Source organism: Leopardus geoffroyi, chromosome A1, assembly GCF_018350155.1.
Source record: "Leopardus geoffroyi isolate Oge1 chromosome A1, O.geoffroyi_Oge1_pat1.0, whole genome shotgun sequence".
Classification (NCBI taxonomy): domain Eukaryota; kingdom Metazoa; phylum Chordata; class Mammalia; order Carnivora; family Felidae; genus Leopardus; species Leopardus geoffroyi.
In genome coordinates, this window is record NC_059326.1 from 153,167,935 (window position 1) to 153,182,943 (window position 15,009).

Consider the following 15,009-nt stretch of genomic DNA (forward strand, 5'->3'; position numbering starts at 1 on the left):
CAATGATTTGAAAAAGAAGTTAGAACAAATTTACATAAGGAACAACTCAAAACATGCTTCATAATTACAGGCATACGCAGATATACATAAAGATATGGAGTGCTGACAGGAAATAAAATTCAGAGACAAAAATCTCCAAGTAACCAAACATTTTTATTTTTTCCTGGCTTAGGCTGTTCAGTACTAATCCCTCAAGGCTGATTGGGTCCAGATAGAACCTCACTTGGAAGACTCTGTAAGCAGCACCTAAAAGCCTTCCCATGAACATTAGACGTGCTTATTTATCCCATAGAAAGAGTTTCCATTGTATCACAGCTTACTTTTGGTCTTAGACAGTTTATCTTTTGTCTTTCACACTGTCTGACATCCTAAAAGGAGATTTAAGGGAGGTGGTAACATTTTCGAATGGTGACAATGTGCTCAGCACTTTATACATAATATCTCATTTAATCTTTGTAATAACCTCATTGTATGCATAAGGGGACCAAAGCTATGGCATTGTTGCTTGCTCCTGATTAGCTCTCTGATATGTATAAATACTTATGTATGTATGTGTGTGTGTGTGTGTGTGTGTGTGTGTGTGTGTGTAGGTGTATATATGTATTTATGCTCACACGTTTTCCACCAGATGAAACTGAGAAGGAGGATTTATTTAGTAAAGAAGTATCATTGCATGAGAAATGACGTTCAGTGTTGTTGCTCTGCTAAATGTAATTAAACATAAGTACTCGAATGGAAAGAGAACACTAGAAGGCAGAATATATAAGCTCCAAATTTGGCTTAGGCGTGGGAGCTAAAGTGTGGGATTTGGGGCCAATAAGAACATTTTGTTTTCCTATTCTGTTTATCCGATGCTCCCCCTCATCTTCCTGATTCTCTATATGCTTATCTTTTATATTTTTATCTAAATAAGAAATAATGGATATAAAATATGATATAAATATAAAACAAATATTTTCATTAATATTTCTTTGCCACTTGTTTGGAAACTAACATACAAGAAAGCAAATACCTCCCCTATCTCTTTCACTGCTATATCCCCTGTGCCTGGACTGGTCCCTGGAATTCAGTAAGCATTCAGTAAATATTTGTCAGGTAAATGAATGAAAAAGAGTATAAACTGAGAAAGAAAAACAGCTACAAAAACTACCCCATCATAGTACTTTTTTCTCTGTGGAGTCATTTTCTGTTTACTCATCTGTATCCCGTACTGGGAACTGACATGGGGCGATCTTCACAATTATGTACACATTCCTAGAAAAGTGTCTAGCCCTGTCAGAAAGGCCATAATAAAAATTGTCCAATAGTCTAGAACAGTGGGCTATTTGCTTCATTATCATCATGAAGTTGTTCACGGGAGAAGTAGGTTTGAATATCAGTGTATGTTTCTTCAAAGACACATTCACAGAACAATCATAGATGATTGTGACAATAAATCAAAGCAAACTAAGAAAAATAAAAGGTATAATAAATATTTTTCACTATTTCAAGATTTGGGAGGTATCCTGAATTTCTGTGAACTAACTAAAAAAAATCAAATAAAAAATAATTATAGAGTAATGGTAGCCCTTTGTTGGTCAGTAGTAAGTTTGTGTCCTGTGCCATTAGACCAGAACCTGTTCATTTTATGTTCTGTTTCCTTCTTTAGTCTGTGAATTTCTGGTACGTACTGGTGATGAACGATGAACACTCAGAGAGGCGATATCTGCTATTTTTCCTTCTGAGTTGGGGACTTCCAGCTTTTGTGGTGATTCTCCTCATAGTTATTTTGAGAGGAATCTATCATCAGAGCATGCCACAGATCTATGGACTCATCCATGGTGACCTGTAAGTACATCCAGGCACAACTCATTTAGCCTTTTTAGCCTTTTGTACCCAGACAGCTTTAGTAGTAGATGGTGAAACAGTTGACGAGGTGGTATGACTAAAGGAGGAATACCAGGAAGACCTTGCATTCCTCCCAGATTGTCTGCCTCTCTGCTTCCTCTAATTATCCCTTTAAGTAAGAAACTATTACCTTTCCAGTTCCCTTGATAGATGCACTTTTCTCAGGTGAGTTGATGTATTAGATGGTTCACAGTAATTTGTACTTTAGCATAATTTAGTTTATTAGATTGAGACAAAAATACCTAGTGAAATCAGGGAACTATGAAAATTTTGATAAAGAATAGAATCAATGAAAAATAGGGAGTATGGCATATTATCTAAGGACTCTGATATTTATTTGGGGGTGGGGGGATTGGAGAAAATGATAGTTACTGACATCCATAACATCCTTAAATACCAAAAGACTGTATCAGAGTGAATGGAAAGTGTCTGCAAAAGTACACAGGAAAGAGACAGGGTCAACTACAACCTTCTTGTATATTCTTGCTAAAGTACACTAATAGTCTTAAAATGTAACAAATTTGTATATACACACATATATACATGCCTTAATCCTGAATCTGGTATCTTATGGCTTTGAGGACCACCCAGCTCTTTTTATTGACTCCACACGCAGGGAAAAAAAAATTAGGGGTACCTGGGTGGCTCAGTCAGTTAAGCATCCGACTTGATCTTGGCTTGGGTCATGATCTCATGGTTCTGGAGTTCAAGCCTCACCCTAGGATCTGCACTGATAGAGTGGAGCCTGCTTGAGATTCTGGCTCTCCCTCTCTCTGCCCCTTCCTCACTTGCACGCTCCTTTGCTCTCTCAAAGTAAATAAATAAACTTAAAAAACCTTTATAATATTAAAGTTTAATCAGCTCCCTTGGTGTAATGAGGATTAGAGGGGAAAAGTAACATTTCTAAATAAAGAATAGTTTATTCACAATCTTATGAAGATAGTATTACCTAATTATCTCACAGGTTATTATTATTATTATTATTATTATTATTATTATTACTAGTTAATAGATGTGAATAATCTTTAAATGTAAAAGTAGTATATAAGCAGAAGTCATTTCAGTACCATTATTGCCTCTGATCAGTTATAATTATCTATTAATAATTAATAAATACTTATTATTGAGGTATGCAAATATATTTCACAAATATATTTGTGTGTGTCACACACACACATATCCCCCACTACATTCAACCAAGGAAACTAGCTATGTGATATGCACACACCCACTGAGATGCCATATATAGTCATTTTTTATTAAGATTCAGTAAGATTCCCTCATACTGTTTACCTTATAGCATTATAACGTATTTGTGCATATAAAATTCTAAAAGCCTAATCTTCTAGAAGGGAATTATGGTGTCTTTTCAAAATTGTGTTGTGACATTTTGTTACCCCTGACATTAATTTAAATCTTGGGCAGCCAGGATTAGTGTCAGAAAGTTCGGCATCATTCTTTGTCTAATACAAAGCAACCATGAGACAAGTCCTGGCTGCCAGCTGCCCATCCCTTTCATGAGATTCCTGGCAACACAGGACTTACTTGGCAGCAGTGTTAGCATTAACACATGTCCCCATCCAGCCTTGGTAAATGGAACCTGATAAAAGTGATATTAATTAGAAGGAACTCTCTTGGTGCTTCTAAAGGGATTTTTAAAGAGAGAAATAGGGGCATCTGGGTGGCTCAGTCGGTTAAGCATCCAACTTCTACTCAGGTCATGGCTCATGGTTCACAGTTTTGAGCTCTGCATCAGGCTCTGTGCTGATAGCTCAGAACCTGGAGCATTGCTTCAGATTCTATGTCTCCCTCTCTCTCTCAAAAATAAATAAAAGCCCCTCTCTCACTCAAAAATAAATCCCCTCCCCTGCTCATGCTCTATCTCTCTCTCAAAAATAAATAAAACATTAAAAAAAATTTTAAGAGAGAAATAAACTATTGTACAAGAATGTCCAAGTCAACTGAATGTTAAAATACTTGCTTTCTGAGGCTTTTGCAAAAAGTTTTTTATTGTCAGCTCAATTATAAGTAAATGCAAAATACATTAACCTCTACCTGGTTTTCATATGTTAGGGATTATTAGACCAAAGTGACTAACTTTTGTCACTCTTATAGGTTACATTGATCCTCCATTCACTTAGAATTCCTAAATCATCCCTATGTAAATTTGTTATAGTTTATTTTTACCTCTGTATTTTCATTATCACTTTAATTTCAGTATAAGGATACAAATTATGATACGATGTATGCAAAATATTTTGTACTTATAACATCATGTAAAAACTTTTATCTAGCGGTAATGATAGGATTTGTGGTTATGGGAAATAGCTGCTCATCTATCATGTAGTGGTTACTTCACAGTAACAAAAAACGTCTTTCTATGAAGAATTTTCTCTAATGCATCCATATATCCAGTTATTATTTTTAAATGTTTTTCTCAAACTTTGGAACCTAGATTATGATAATTTTATAAAAACAGGTGAGAAGCGATCTATCTCTTTTCTCCTATTAGCTGGAAAGGTTTTCAAGTTCAGTGTTATTTCTTCTTTGTTTTTGTGGGTTTTTTGTGTTTTTTTAAAGTAAGCTCTGTGCCCAACACGGGGCTTGAACTCGTGACCCCCGAGATTAAGAGTTGCTTGCCCTACTGACTGAGCCAGCCAACACACCCTTCTTCCTTCGTATTTTAGAAGACTTTGCACATGAAGCTAGCTAGGCTGTTTTTGTTTTTGTTTTTTGTTTTTTTGTTTTGTTTTGTTTTTTTTGGGGGGGGGTGCAAGTGAGCAAGGAGCAGAGAGAGAGAGAGAGAAAGAGAGAGAGAGAAAAGCAGAGCTGACCAAAGCAGGGCACGAGCTCACCCAATACAGGGCTTGAGCTCACACGATGTGGGACTCTAATTCACAAACATGAGATCATGACCTGAGTCAAAGTCAGATGCTTAACCGACTGAGCCACCCAGGTACCTTACAGGAACACTTTTAACTACAGGTTTATTTTCTTTAAACTATATGGAACTATTCATATTTTTTGTATCTAGTTCTTCCTGTATCATTTTGGTAAATCTTTTTTCTATGAATGCTTTCATTTCACATCGGTATTATAATTTTTTAATGTTTATAAGATCTACAGTAATGAAACTTTTTTCATTCTTGTTATTGATAATTTGTGTCTTTTCTTACTTTTTTTTCCCCTCTCTTCATCAGTCTTGCTGAGGGTTTATTAATATTATTTTTCTTTCCCCAATCTAGCTTTTTACTACTGGATAATCTCTATTATGCATTTGTTGTCAGTTTCATTTTAACTTCATCAAATTCATTTTAACTTCATCAATTTCTAAAGACTTTTTTTTTTTTTTTCAACGTTTATTTAGTTTTGGGACAGAGAGAGACAGAGCATGAACGGGGGAGGGGCAGAGAGAGAGGGAGACACAGAATCGGAAACAGGCTCCAGGCTCTGAGCCATCAGCCCAGAGCCCGACGCGGGGCTCGAACTCACGGACCGCGAGATCGTGACCTGGCTGAAGTCGGACGCTTAACCGACTGCGCCACCCAGGCGCCCCTAACTTCATCAATTTCTACACTCATTTTTTTTATTACTTATACTGTCTGGGTTTTATCTGATTTTTTTTTCTTTCCTTTTTTTTTTTTCTTCTTATTGTATGCCAGGCAGTATGCATTTATTTTGTTTATTTTGTTAAAAATTTCCTGGGCTTCGTGGAGGTACAGTTGACATGTATTATTGTGTAAGTTTAAGGTGATGATTTGATACATCACTTGCAAAATGACTGCTACAATAGAGTTTTAGTTAACACTTCCATCACCTCACATAATTAACCTTTTTAAATGTGTGTGATAAGAACATTTAAGATTTACTCTCTTAGCAACTTTCAAACGTATAATACACTATTGTTCTCTGTAGTCATTATGCTATACATTGAATCCCCAGAACTGACTCATCTTATAACTGAAAGTTTGTACCTTTTGACCAACATCTCCCCATTTCCCCCAACCGCAGCCCATGGCAACCAACACTCTACCCTCTGTTTTTATGAATTTATCTTTTTTAGATTCCTCATATAAGTGAGAATATACAGTATTTGTCTTTCTCTGTCTATCCCTGATGCCCTCAGGGTCTATCCATGTTGTTGCAAATGGCAGGATTTTCTTCTTTCTCATGGCTCAATAAATTCTATTGCACCGATATAAAAAAATATTTGTGTGTATGTGTGTGTGTTATGTATATACACATCACATTTTCTTTATCCATTCATCTAGAGACAGACATTTAGGTTGTTTCCATATCTTAGCTATTGTGAATAATACTGCAGTGAAAATGGGAGTGCAGATCTCTCTTCCGAGATCCAGATTTCATTTCCTTTGGATGTATACCCAGAGTTACGATTGCTAAATCATATGATAGTTCTGTTTTTAATTTTTTGAGGAACTTCAGTACTGTTTTCTTTAGTGGCTGTGCCAGTTTACATTCCCACCAACATTCTGTGATCTTTCCTTTCTTCTGCTAACTTTGTGCTTATTTTATTCTTTTTTGCTAGTTCCTTGAGGTGTTCTTAATTTGTTAGGTTGTTAATTTGACACCTTTATTTTTTCCTAATGTTGGCATTTATCACTATAAATCTCATCTTAGAATTGTTTTGGGATGCTGTGGGGTTTTTTTTCCAGGACATTTTTTTATTTCCCTTTTGATTTCTTCTTTTACCCATTTGCTGTCAGGAGTATAATTTTAATTTCCACATTCTTGTGAAATTTCCAGTTTTCTTCCTGTTACTGATTTCTAATTTCATATCATTGCCGTTGGAAAAGATATTTGGTATGATTTCAATATTCTTAAATTTGTTAAGACTTGTTTTGTAGCCTAATATATGGTCTATTCTGGAGAATGTTCTATGTGCACATGACAAAAATGGATATACTGCTACTTTGGATTGAATGTTCTGTATGTCTTTAGGTCCATTTAGTCTAAACTATAGACTAAAGTTCAAGTCAAACATTTCCTTATTGATTTTCTTAATGGAAGACCAATCAATTGTTGAAAATGGAATATTGAAGTTCCCTACTATTATCCTATTGTTGTTTATTTTTCCCTTCATATCTGTTAACATTTTCTTATATATTTGGGTGCCCTGACATTGGGTCTGTATGTATTTATGATGTTATATACGTTCTTGATAAGTTGACCCTTTATCATTATTATATCATGGCTTTCTTTATCACTTGTTATACATTTTGAGTTGAAGTTTATTTTGTCTGAAATAAGTGTAGCCATCCCTGCCCACTTCTGGTTTCCACTTGATGGAATATCTTTTTCACTTTTTTACTGTAAGCTTATGTATGTCCCTGGAGCTGCAGTGACTCTCGTATAGGCAGCATATCATTAAATCTTGTGGTTTGGTTGTTTTTTTTTAATGTTTGTTCATTTTGAGAAAGAAAGAGTGCCAGCAGGGGAGGGTTAGAGAGAAAGGGAAGCGCAGAATCCAAAGCAGGCCCCAGGTTCTGAGCTGTCAGCACAGAGTCTGATGTGGGGCTCGAACTCATGGACTGCAAGATCATGACCTGAGCTGAAGTCAGATGCTCAACTGACTGAGCCACCCAGTCCCCCTGAGATTTTTTTTTAAGTTTTTTTTTTTTTTTTTTTTTTTTTTAAGAAAGAGAGAGAGAGATAGCAAGCATGAGTGGGAGAGGGGGGCAGAGAGATTGGAGGGAGAGAATCCCAAGCAGGCAGCACACAGCACAGAGCTGGACAGGGGCTCAAACTCACAAACCATGAGATTGTGACCTGAGCTGAAATCAAGAGTCTGACTCTTAACCGACTGAGCCACCCGGGCACCCCAGCTCTTGTTTTATCAATCTATTCAGCCACTCTACCTTTTAATTAGAGAATTGGGTTCATTTACATTTAGAGTATTTATTGATATGTAAAAACTCACTAATGCAATCTTATTGTCTTCTGGCTGTTTTGTAGTTCCCGTATTCCTCTCTGCTTTCCTTGCTGTCTTCTTTTACTAATTAATGGTTTTCCTTAGTGGTACACTTTGATTCCCTACTCTTTATCTTTTGTGTATCTACTGTAGGTTTTTGTTTTATGGTTACCATGAGGCTTCCATAAAACCTCATCTAGATTTAACTATTTTATGCTGACACCTTAAAACTTCAGTCACTTGCACAAACTCTGCCCTTCCACTTCACCCCTCTCCTTTTATGTTTTGATGTTAAAACTTACCTCTTGTTAAATCGTGTTTTCATTTGAAATTTAATGTAGCTGTAGTTACTTTCAATCCTTTTTTTCTCTAACCTTCATACTAGAGTTATATGATTATCATACCATGATATTATTGAGAATTCTGAATTTGACTGTATAGTTATCTTTACTAGTATACTGTATATTTTCACATGTTTTCAGGCAACCAATTAACATCCTTTCATTTCAGCCTGAAGAACTCCTTTCACCTTTTCTTTTCCTTTTTCTTCTTTCTTTGTGTCTTATTTTAGAGAGACTGCACACATGCAAGCAGGGGAGAAGGGCAGAGGGAGAGAAAGAGAATCTTAAGTAGGCTCCACACTGAGCACAGAGCCCACAGCAACACAGGGCTTGATCTCACAACTGTGAGATCATGACTTGAGCCGAATCGAGAGCCAGATGCTCAACCAACTGAGCTACCTAGGCGCCCCTCTTTTCACCTTTTCTCATAAAGCAGACCTAGTGGTGATGAAATCCTTCAGCTTTTATTTGTGTGGGAAAATCTTTATTTCTCCTTCATTTCTGAAGAATAATTTTGCTGGGTGGGGTATTCCTGATTAGCACATTTTTTTGCTTCCAGCGCTTTGAATATATCATCCCACTCACTCTCTCCTGGCCTGGAAGATTTGTGCTTAGAAATCCTCTGATAGCATTAAGGGGAGTCCTTTGAAAGTTATAAGCTTCTTTTCTGTCTCTGCTTTTAAGATTCTCTTTGTCTTTGATTTTTCACAAGTTTATTATAATGTGCTTTGGAAAAGCTGAGTTTGTTTAGGGACCTATATTATATAGTCAGAAGTCCAATAAACATCTTTACCAGAATGACGCATAGCTATCTTATCTTTAGCATGTTCAAAGTTGATCTTATAATTGTGTGCTTTGACCTGTATTTCCTAGGAAAGTTCCACCATCCGCCCAGGTACCCAAACTGTGAACTTAAGAGTTTTTCTACTTCTTTTTTCTTACACTTCACATGCTATTAGTCACAAATTATTTTCTAGCCTAACTCCTACGTGTCTTCCGAATTTACCTTCTCATTTTCATCTTCATCTCTTATTTCATCACCATCTCTTCAGTTCAGTTCTGTCATCTTCGTCTGGTCTTCTGGGTTGCCTCCTAGCTTGTGTTCCCATCTCTAATTTCTTCCTTTTTAAATCCATCTGCTAAATTCTGAAATATGGAAATGATCATATCACTCTGATGCTTTGAAACCCAACAGTTGCTTTTCATTACCTTCAAGTTCATGGACTGATAGGTCATCCATAGTTGACACTAACCTGCTGAACCAGCTTCATTTAGCATCCCTCACACCCATCCTCCCCAATTACCTTTGTTTTTTTTTAAATTTTTTTTTTCAACGTTTATTTATTTTTGGGACAGAGAGAGACACAGCATGAACGGGGGAGGGGCAGAGAGAGAGAGAGACACAGAATTGGAAGCAGGCTCCAGGCTCTGAGCCATCAGCCCAGAGCCCGACGCGGGGCTCGAACTCACGGACCGCGAGATCGTGACCTGGCTGAAGTCGGACGCTTAACCGACTGCGCCACCCAGGCGCCCCCCCCCCAATTACCTTTGTAACCGAATCATTCATTTGATATCTCCAATGGTCTCTTGTGCCTATACCTTTGAATGTATCTTCTATGTCTCAAATGGTTTTCTTTGCTTTTGTCTGCCTAGAAAATATCTATTATTTTCCTCTAAACATCAACTTAAACATCAGCTCTGTCGAGGATCTAGTTTCAGATTAAAATACTACTTCTTATATGTAGCCTTGATAGACTCAGAACCTGTCATAAATCCTATGACTTAGCAACCATAGTATATTATGAACACTTGATTATGTCAGCCATGTTCATTGAAATTCACACTAGAGATCAGTGATTAATAATTGGTAACATATGGTAAAAGCTACTAAATTTTTGAAGGATACAGGGCATAATTTACTCTTTAATGTAAATATCTGAACCGAAAAAAAGGAAAGCCTTAACAACCCAAGCTAAGTGTATACAAAGGAGGATTTAGAGATAACTTTCGTGCTTTCTCTATGTAGTAACATGTATATAATAAAATTTTGCACAATCATATGATTATCAAAATGTATCTAAAAGTACTTGGAAGTGACCAAATAATACTGTATCTCAACACTTTAAATACTACATAAGAACGGTGATATTTTATAAGAAAAAAAATTTCTTATACATACATAAAGGGTCAAATTGTAATTTACCAAGACTAATGGATTTTTTAATGTAGGTTTAAGACACACATCATGATCTGGAGAAAGGTCCTACAGAGACTATAAAATTGTAAGTTTGCTTTTGTCTGTAAAGTAGAAAATCCAGTATAGACTTGTTATTGCTCCTTTGTCACTGAGTCAGATGATCTTATGACTGTATGAGGAATCATACTATACTCAAAGTTAACAAAAGAAGGCTTCCTATACCTTTAACATTTTCTTAAAGACATCTTCATCACTTTTTGAAATTAGTGCTAGAAATTTTTCCAGCTTTCTTTTTATCTTATAATTGAACAGTGCTGAAATAAAATAAAGTCAAAGTAAAGGAAATGAATCCATTTTGATTGATTTCCATTGTTTACCAGAAGTCATTCCATTGAGAGTACCCAGAGGTAGTTTCTATTGAGTAGTTTATAGAGTATCCTTGGAAGTAGTCACCCATTTTTCTTGGATTCACTTCTTGGCTACTTGAGAAAAAAGAAACAAGCTAAAGAGAAATCTTTAGCCTGTTCATGCAAAAGGCAGAGGGAAGAGAATATGGAACTGAGTCAAGAGCCAGGGTGGAAGCAAAAGGAATATAGCCCTGAGAATTATCCCTAAATAGATTTAAAAAAAAAAAAAAAAAAAACATTAACTTGAGTCTACAACTCTGTGGCTATGAACGGATAGAGTGATTGAGAATCAGTGTCCAAGTCATGCCATATAGAGAAGAAGACAGTGAAGGCTTTCTTATCTCAGTATTCCTACCTTTCAGCTGCAAGACCCTGACACATCAATAAATGTCAATAGCAGTAAAACTGACATAATAATGATGATAGATTGGTTTGTACTTCTAAACACTTGCTTTTTTCTTTCTTGCTTGCTAATTCATATGAATTCAAACTTAAGAAAAAATCAGCATATACCTATAGAATAACTATTATGTGCAAAGGCCTAAATGAATTCTCATCTATTTAATCTAAGAATTTGTTTGCTCATAGTGAAAAAATGCATAACTTAATTTTAAAATTGCTTACAGTTTTTATAACTTTTTAGTATTTCAGTTTCTCAGTTTTGAGCATATTTTACTCTTGATATTTTGATCTTTTTTTTAACAAATCTTAATTACAACCTCTTCTGATTATCCTGATCCTGAGCTGAATTACCCATTTTATAAATTATTCAATCCTCTGAAAACAATCTAATTTAGTTAGCTATATTAGGAGAAATTGTTGTTAATATAGAAGACAAATCTGTATGCTCTAAATTAGAACTAAGCAGAAGTAATAGTGGTCTATTGCAAGTATGGTCACATGAGAGTCTTTATTTTTATTAAATTACTTAAAAAGAGAATCATGAAAAAATGATTATAAATATAGAGAGCCTGTTTACTTATTGTCTAAGATTAGAGAATATTGACATAAATGAATGCAGGAGCAGTATTATCAGGATCTCTTCATAGATTTGTTCAGGTAGGGGGTGTATTATTACACATGGGTGTACACACACATACACACACACACGCACATAATATATGAGCATAGAGATAGCTGCTTTAGACTAGCATTTTCCATTTATTCAGAGCTCCAAAATAAAGCGATATTGGAAGTATACTTTCGTTTAAAATCTTAGAATCCCAGAATTGAAGGGTTGGAAAATATTTTCAAGCTTGCCTTAATAAAGTCCTCAAAAACATCATGATTAAAACCCCTGTTCAAAGTATCTTGAACTTCTTATCCCAAATATTCAGTTTATTTGACTTTTTATGGGTACTGATTAACAACCTACTCCGCTAATCTTATCTCATTCCCTTATCTTGTGTTAGCTTTGTCTCTCCTAGCAACAACCTTAGCTTTTGTGACTACTACTTTATCTCTCTGAGAAACATTCTGCCTGGTGCCTTGAGTGACATCCCTCATGGCTTCTGAGTCCCTGGATTCTTCTCTTTACAAGCAAGGTGGAACCTGGACAAAAGAGAACTTTATAAAGCATTGAATCCAGTCCCCATGCAATCTTTGAGTAATCTTTACAGCATTGCAGACCAATGTTCACTCATTTTATAGTTGAACTCATCTGTGAAAAAGAATGTATTTCCTCCCAGGGCTTTCTTACATAGAGTAAAAAAATCTCTTAGATTCTGTGTCAATGTCTGATTGCTGAGTTCATACCAAAAACCAAACAAGAAACAAAAAATAACTTGGTATTTTCCATGTGATAATCCTTCAGTGTCACAGTTTTCTTTTTTTTTTTTTTTTTTTTTTTTTTCCAAGCTGAACATTTCTGATTTGTTCAAATATGTCTTCACGGGGCGCCTGGGTGGCTCAGTCGGTTAAGCATTAAGCATCCAACTCTCTTGATTTCAGCTCAGGTCATGATCTCATGGTTCGTGGGATCAAGCCCCAGATTGGGCTATGCCCTGGCAGCATGGATCCTGCTTGGGATAATCTCTTCCCCTCTCTTGCTTAGGCTTGCTGCTTATGCTCCTTATGCTTGCTCTCTCTCTCTCTCTCTCAAAATCAATAAACTTAAAAAATATATATGTCCTCGTATAGTGTGCTTTTGCATCTTTTCACTATCTCAGTAGCTCTCTTCTAAACTTATTCTGTCTATATCAGTCTTTTCTTTTTCTATTTTATTTTTGAAAGAATTTTAAACACAGAAAAGTTGCAAAAATTGTCAGCATTTACATACACCCTTCACCCTGGGTACAGACACACATACTTACGTAGCCATGGCACGATGATCTAAACCAAGATATTAACTGTGATAAATAACTATTAATTAAATGGCAGACTTTGCTCAGAGTTACCCAGTTTTCTCCACAGTGTCTTTTTCTGTTCCAAAATCCAGTGCTGGATTCCACATGTCATTCAGTGATTACATCTCTTTGTCTCCTCCAATCTGACAGTTCCTCTGTCTTCCCTTGTTTTTACTTTTGATAAGTACTGGTCAATCATTTTATAGAATGTCTCCAAACTTGGTTTTATTTAATGTTTTCCCATGATTATATGGAGAGTGTGCATTTTTTTTTTGTTTGTTTTGCAAAAATGGCACACAATATTAAAGTACAAGTTTTTGTGTGTCATCCAACATGTTTTCGGTTCTCTTGGATATATACCTAAGAGTGGAATTGTTGGGTCATATGATTTAACTTGCTGCTTTCAAGTTTCTCTCTTTGTCTTTGTCTTTCAGCAGTTTAATTATGATATGTCTAGATATGGTTGTCACTGGTTTCTCCTAATTAAGGTTTGTTGAGCTTAATGTGCAAATTAATGTTTTTCATCAGATTTGGGAAGGTTTTGGCTGTTATTTCTCCAGATATTCTTTCTACCCCTTTCTCTCCTCTTTTGGGACACTTAGTATTCATTTGTTGATAAGCTTGATGATGTCCCAGGAGCTCTGAGGTTCTGTTGATTTTTCTTCATTATTTTTCTTTCTGTTGCTCAGACTTGATGATCTCAACTGATCTATATTCTTATTTACGGGTTCTTTCTTCTACCTGCTCAAAACTGCTGTTGAGCTTGTCTAATGAAATTTTCATTATAGTTATTATACTTTTTAACACTAGAATTTCTGTTGGTATTTGGGTTTTTTTATTTGTTTGTTTTGGGGGAGTCTGGTTTTTTTTTTTAGCAATTTCTTTCTCTGTGTTGGTATTCTTTATTTGGTGAGACATCATTCTTATACACTCATTTAGTTCTTTACACATGGTTTCTTTTATTATTTGAACAAATTTTAAGTAGCTGGTTTAAAGTCTTTATGCAGTAGATTTAATATCTGGTTTTCCTCAGTGATAGTAACTTTGCTTGCTTTTTTCCCCCTTGTATATGGACCATACTTTCTTATTTCTTTGCATGTGTTGTAATTTTTGTATAGAACTGGATATTCTAAATAATATAATGTGGAAAATCTGAAAATTATATTCTCCCTTTTCCTCAGGGTTTGTTGTTTCTGCTCATTTCAGTAGTAGTTCTTCATTTATTGAGTTTTATGAACTAATTCTATAAATGTATAAAACTAAATTCTATAAATATTCTTTGTCAGTGGCCACTGATCTGTGTTCTGTTAGTTTAGTGATTAATGATTGACAATTATTTCCTTAAATGCTTGGAACCAAGAAATCTCCCACTCTTTACCAAGTGGTTCTATGTGCATGTTAGAACATGACTTCAACACTCCACCAGGAAGTTGACAACTACCCCTTAGCCTTCACTTCCTGCTTATGTAGGCCTTCAAGGTCAACCAGTGATGAGAGAGCCTAAGGCCTTCTCAGGTTTTTCCTGAGCATGGGCACAGTCCTAGGCATGAACGTGAATTTCTAAATTCTCAGGAATATATTGGCCCCCTCCGAGGCCTCTGTGGACATCACATACCCCAGCTTTTCTTACAATCTTCTTGGTTTGTCTGTTTGCCCCAGTTGTTTTTATTCATTAGTTCAGGAAGCCATGAAGTTAAATCACTTGCTTTACATTGTTTTTAATAAGCAACCCCGTCCCTTTCACCCCCTCATTCTTACCGTCCACCCAAGGAACAGAATTTCTGTACTGGCTGGACTCTGAGACAGGTCAAATATAGAAATATCCTTGTAAATTAGGGCTTTCATTAGAAATGAAGCTTTCAAAGAGTGACAGCTGCATTCTCCCACCCAAATTTCTTCC

General features: G+C 35.8%; 1 protein-coding gene across 1 annotated transcript in view; it reads left to right on the forward strand.

Annotated features, from left to right (window-relative positions):
* ADGRV1 (adhesion G protein-coupled receptor V1) overlaps positions 1–15,009 on the forward strand; it is a 568,614-nt gene that overhangs the window by 372,126 nt on the left and 181,479 nt on the right. Inside the window, 1 exon segment of the mRNA XM_045497872.1 lies at positions 1,649–1,827. Coding sequence (XP_045353828.1) covers positions 1,649–1,827 — 179 coding nt within the window.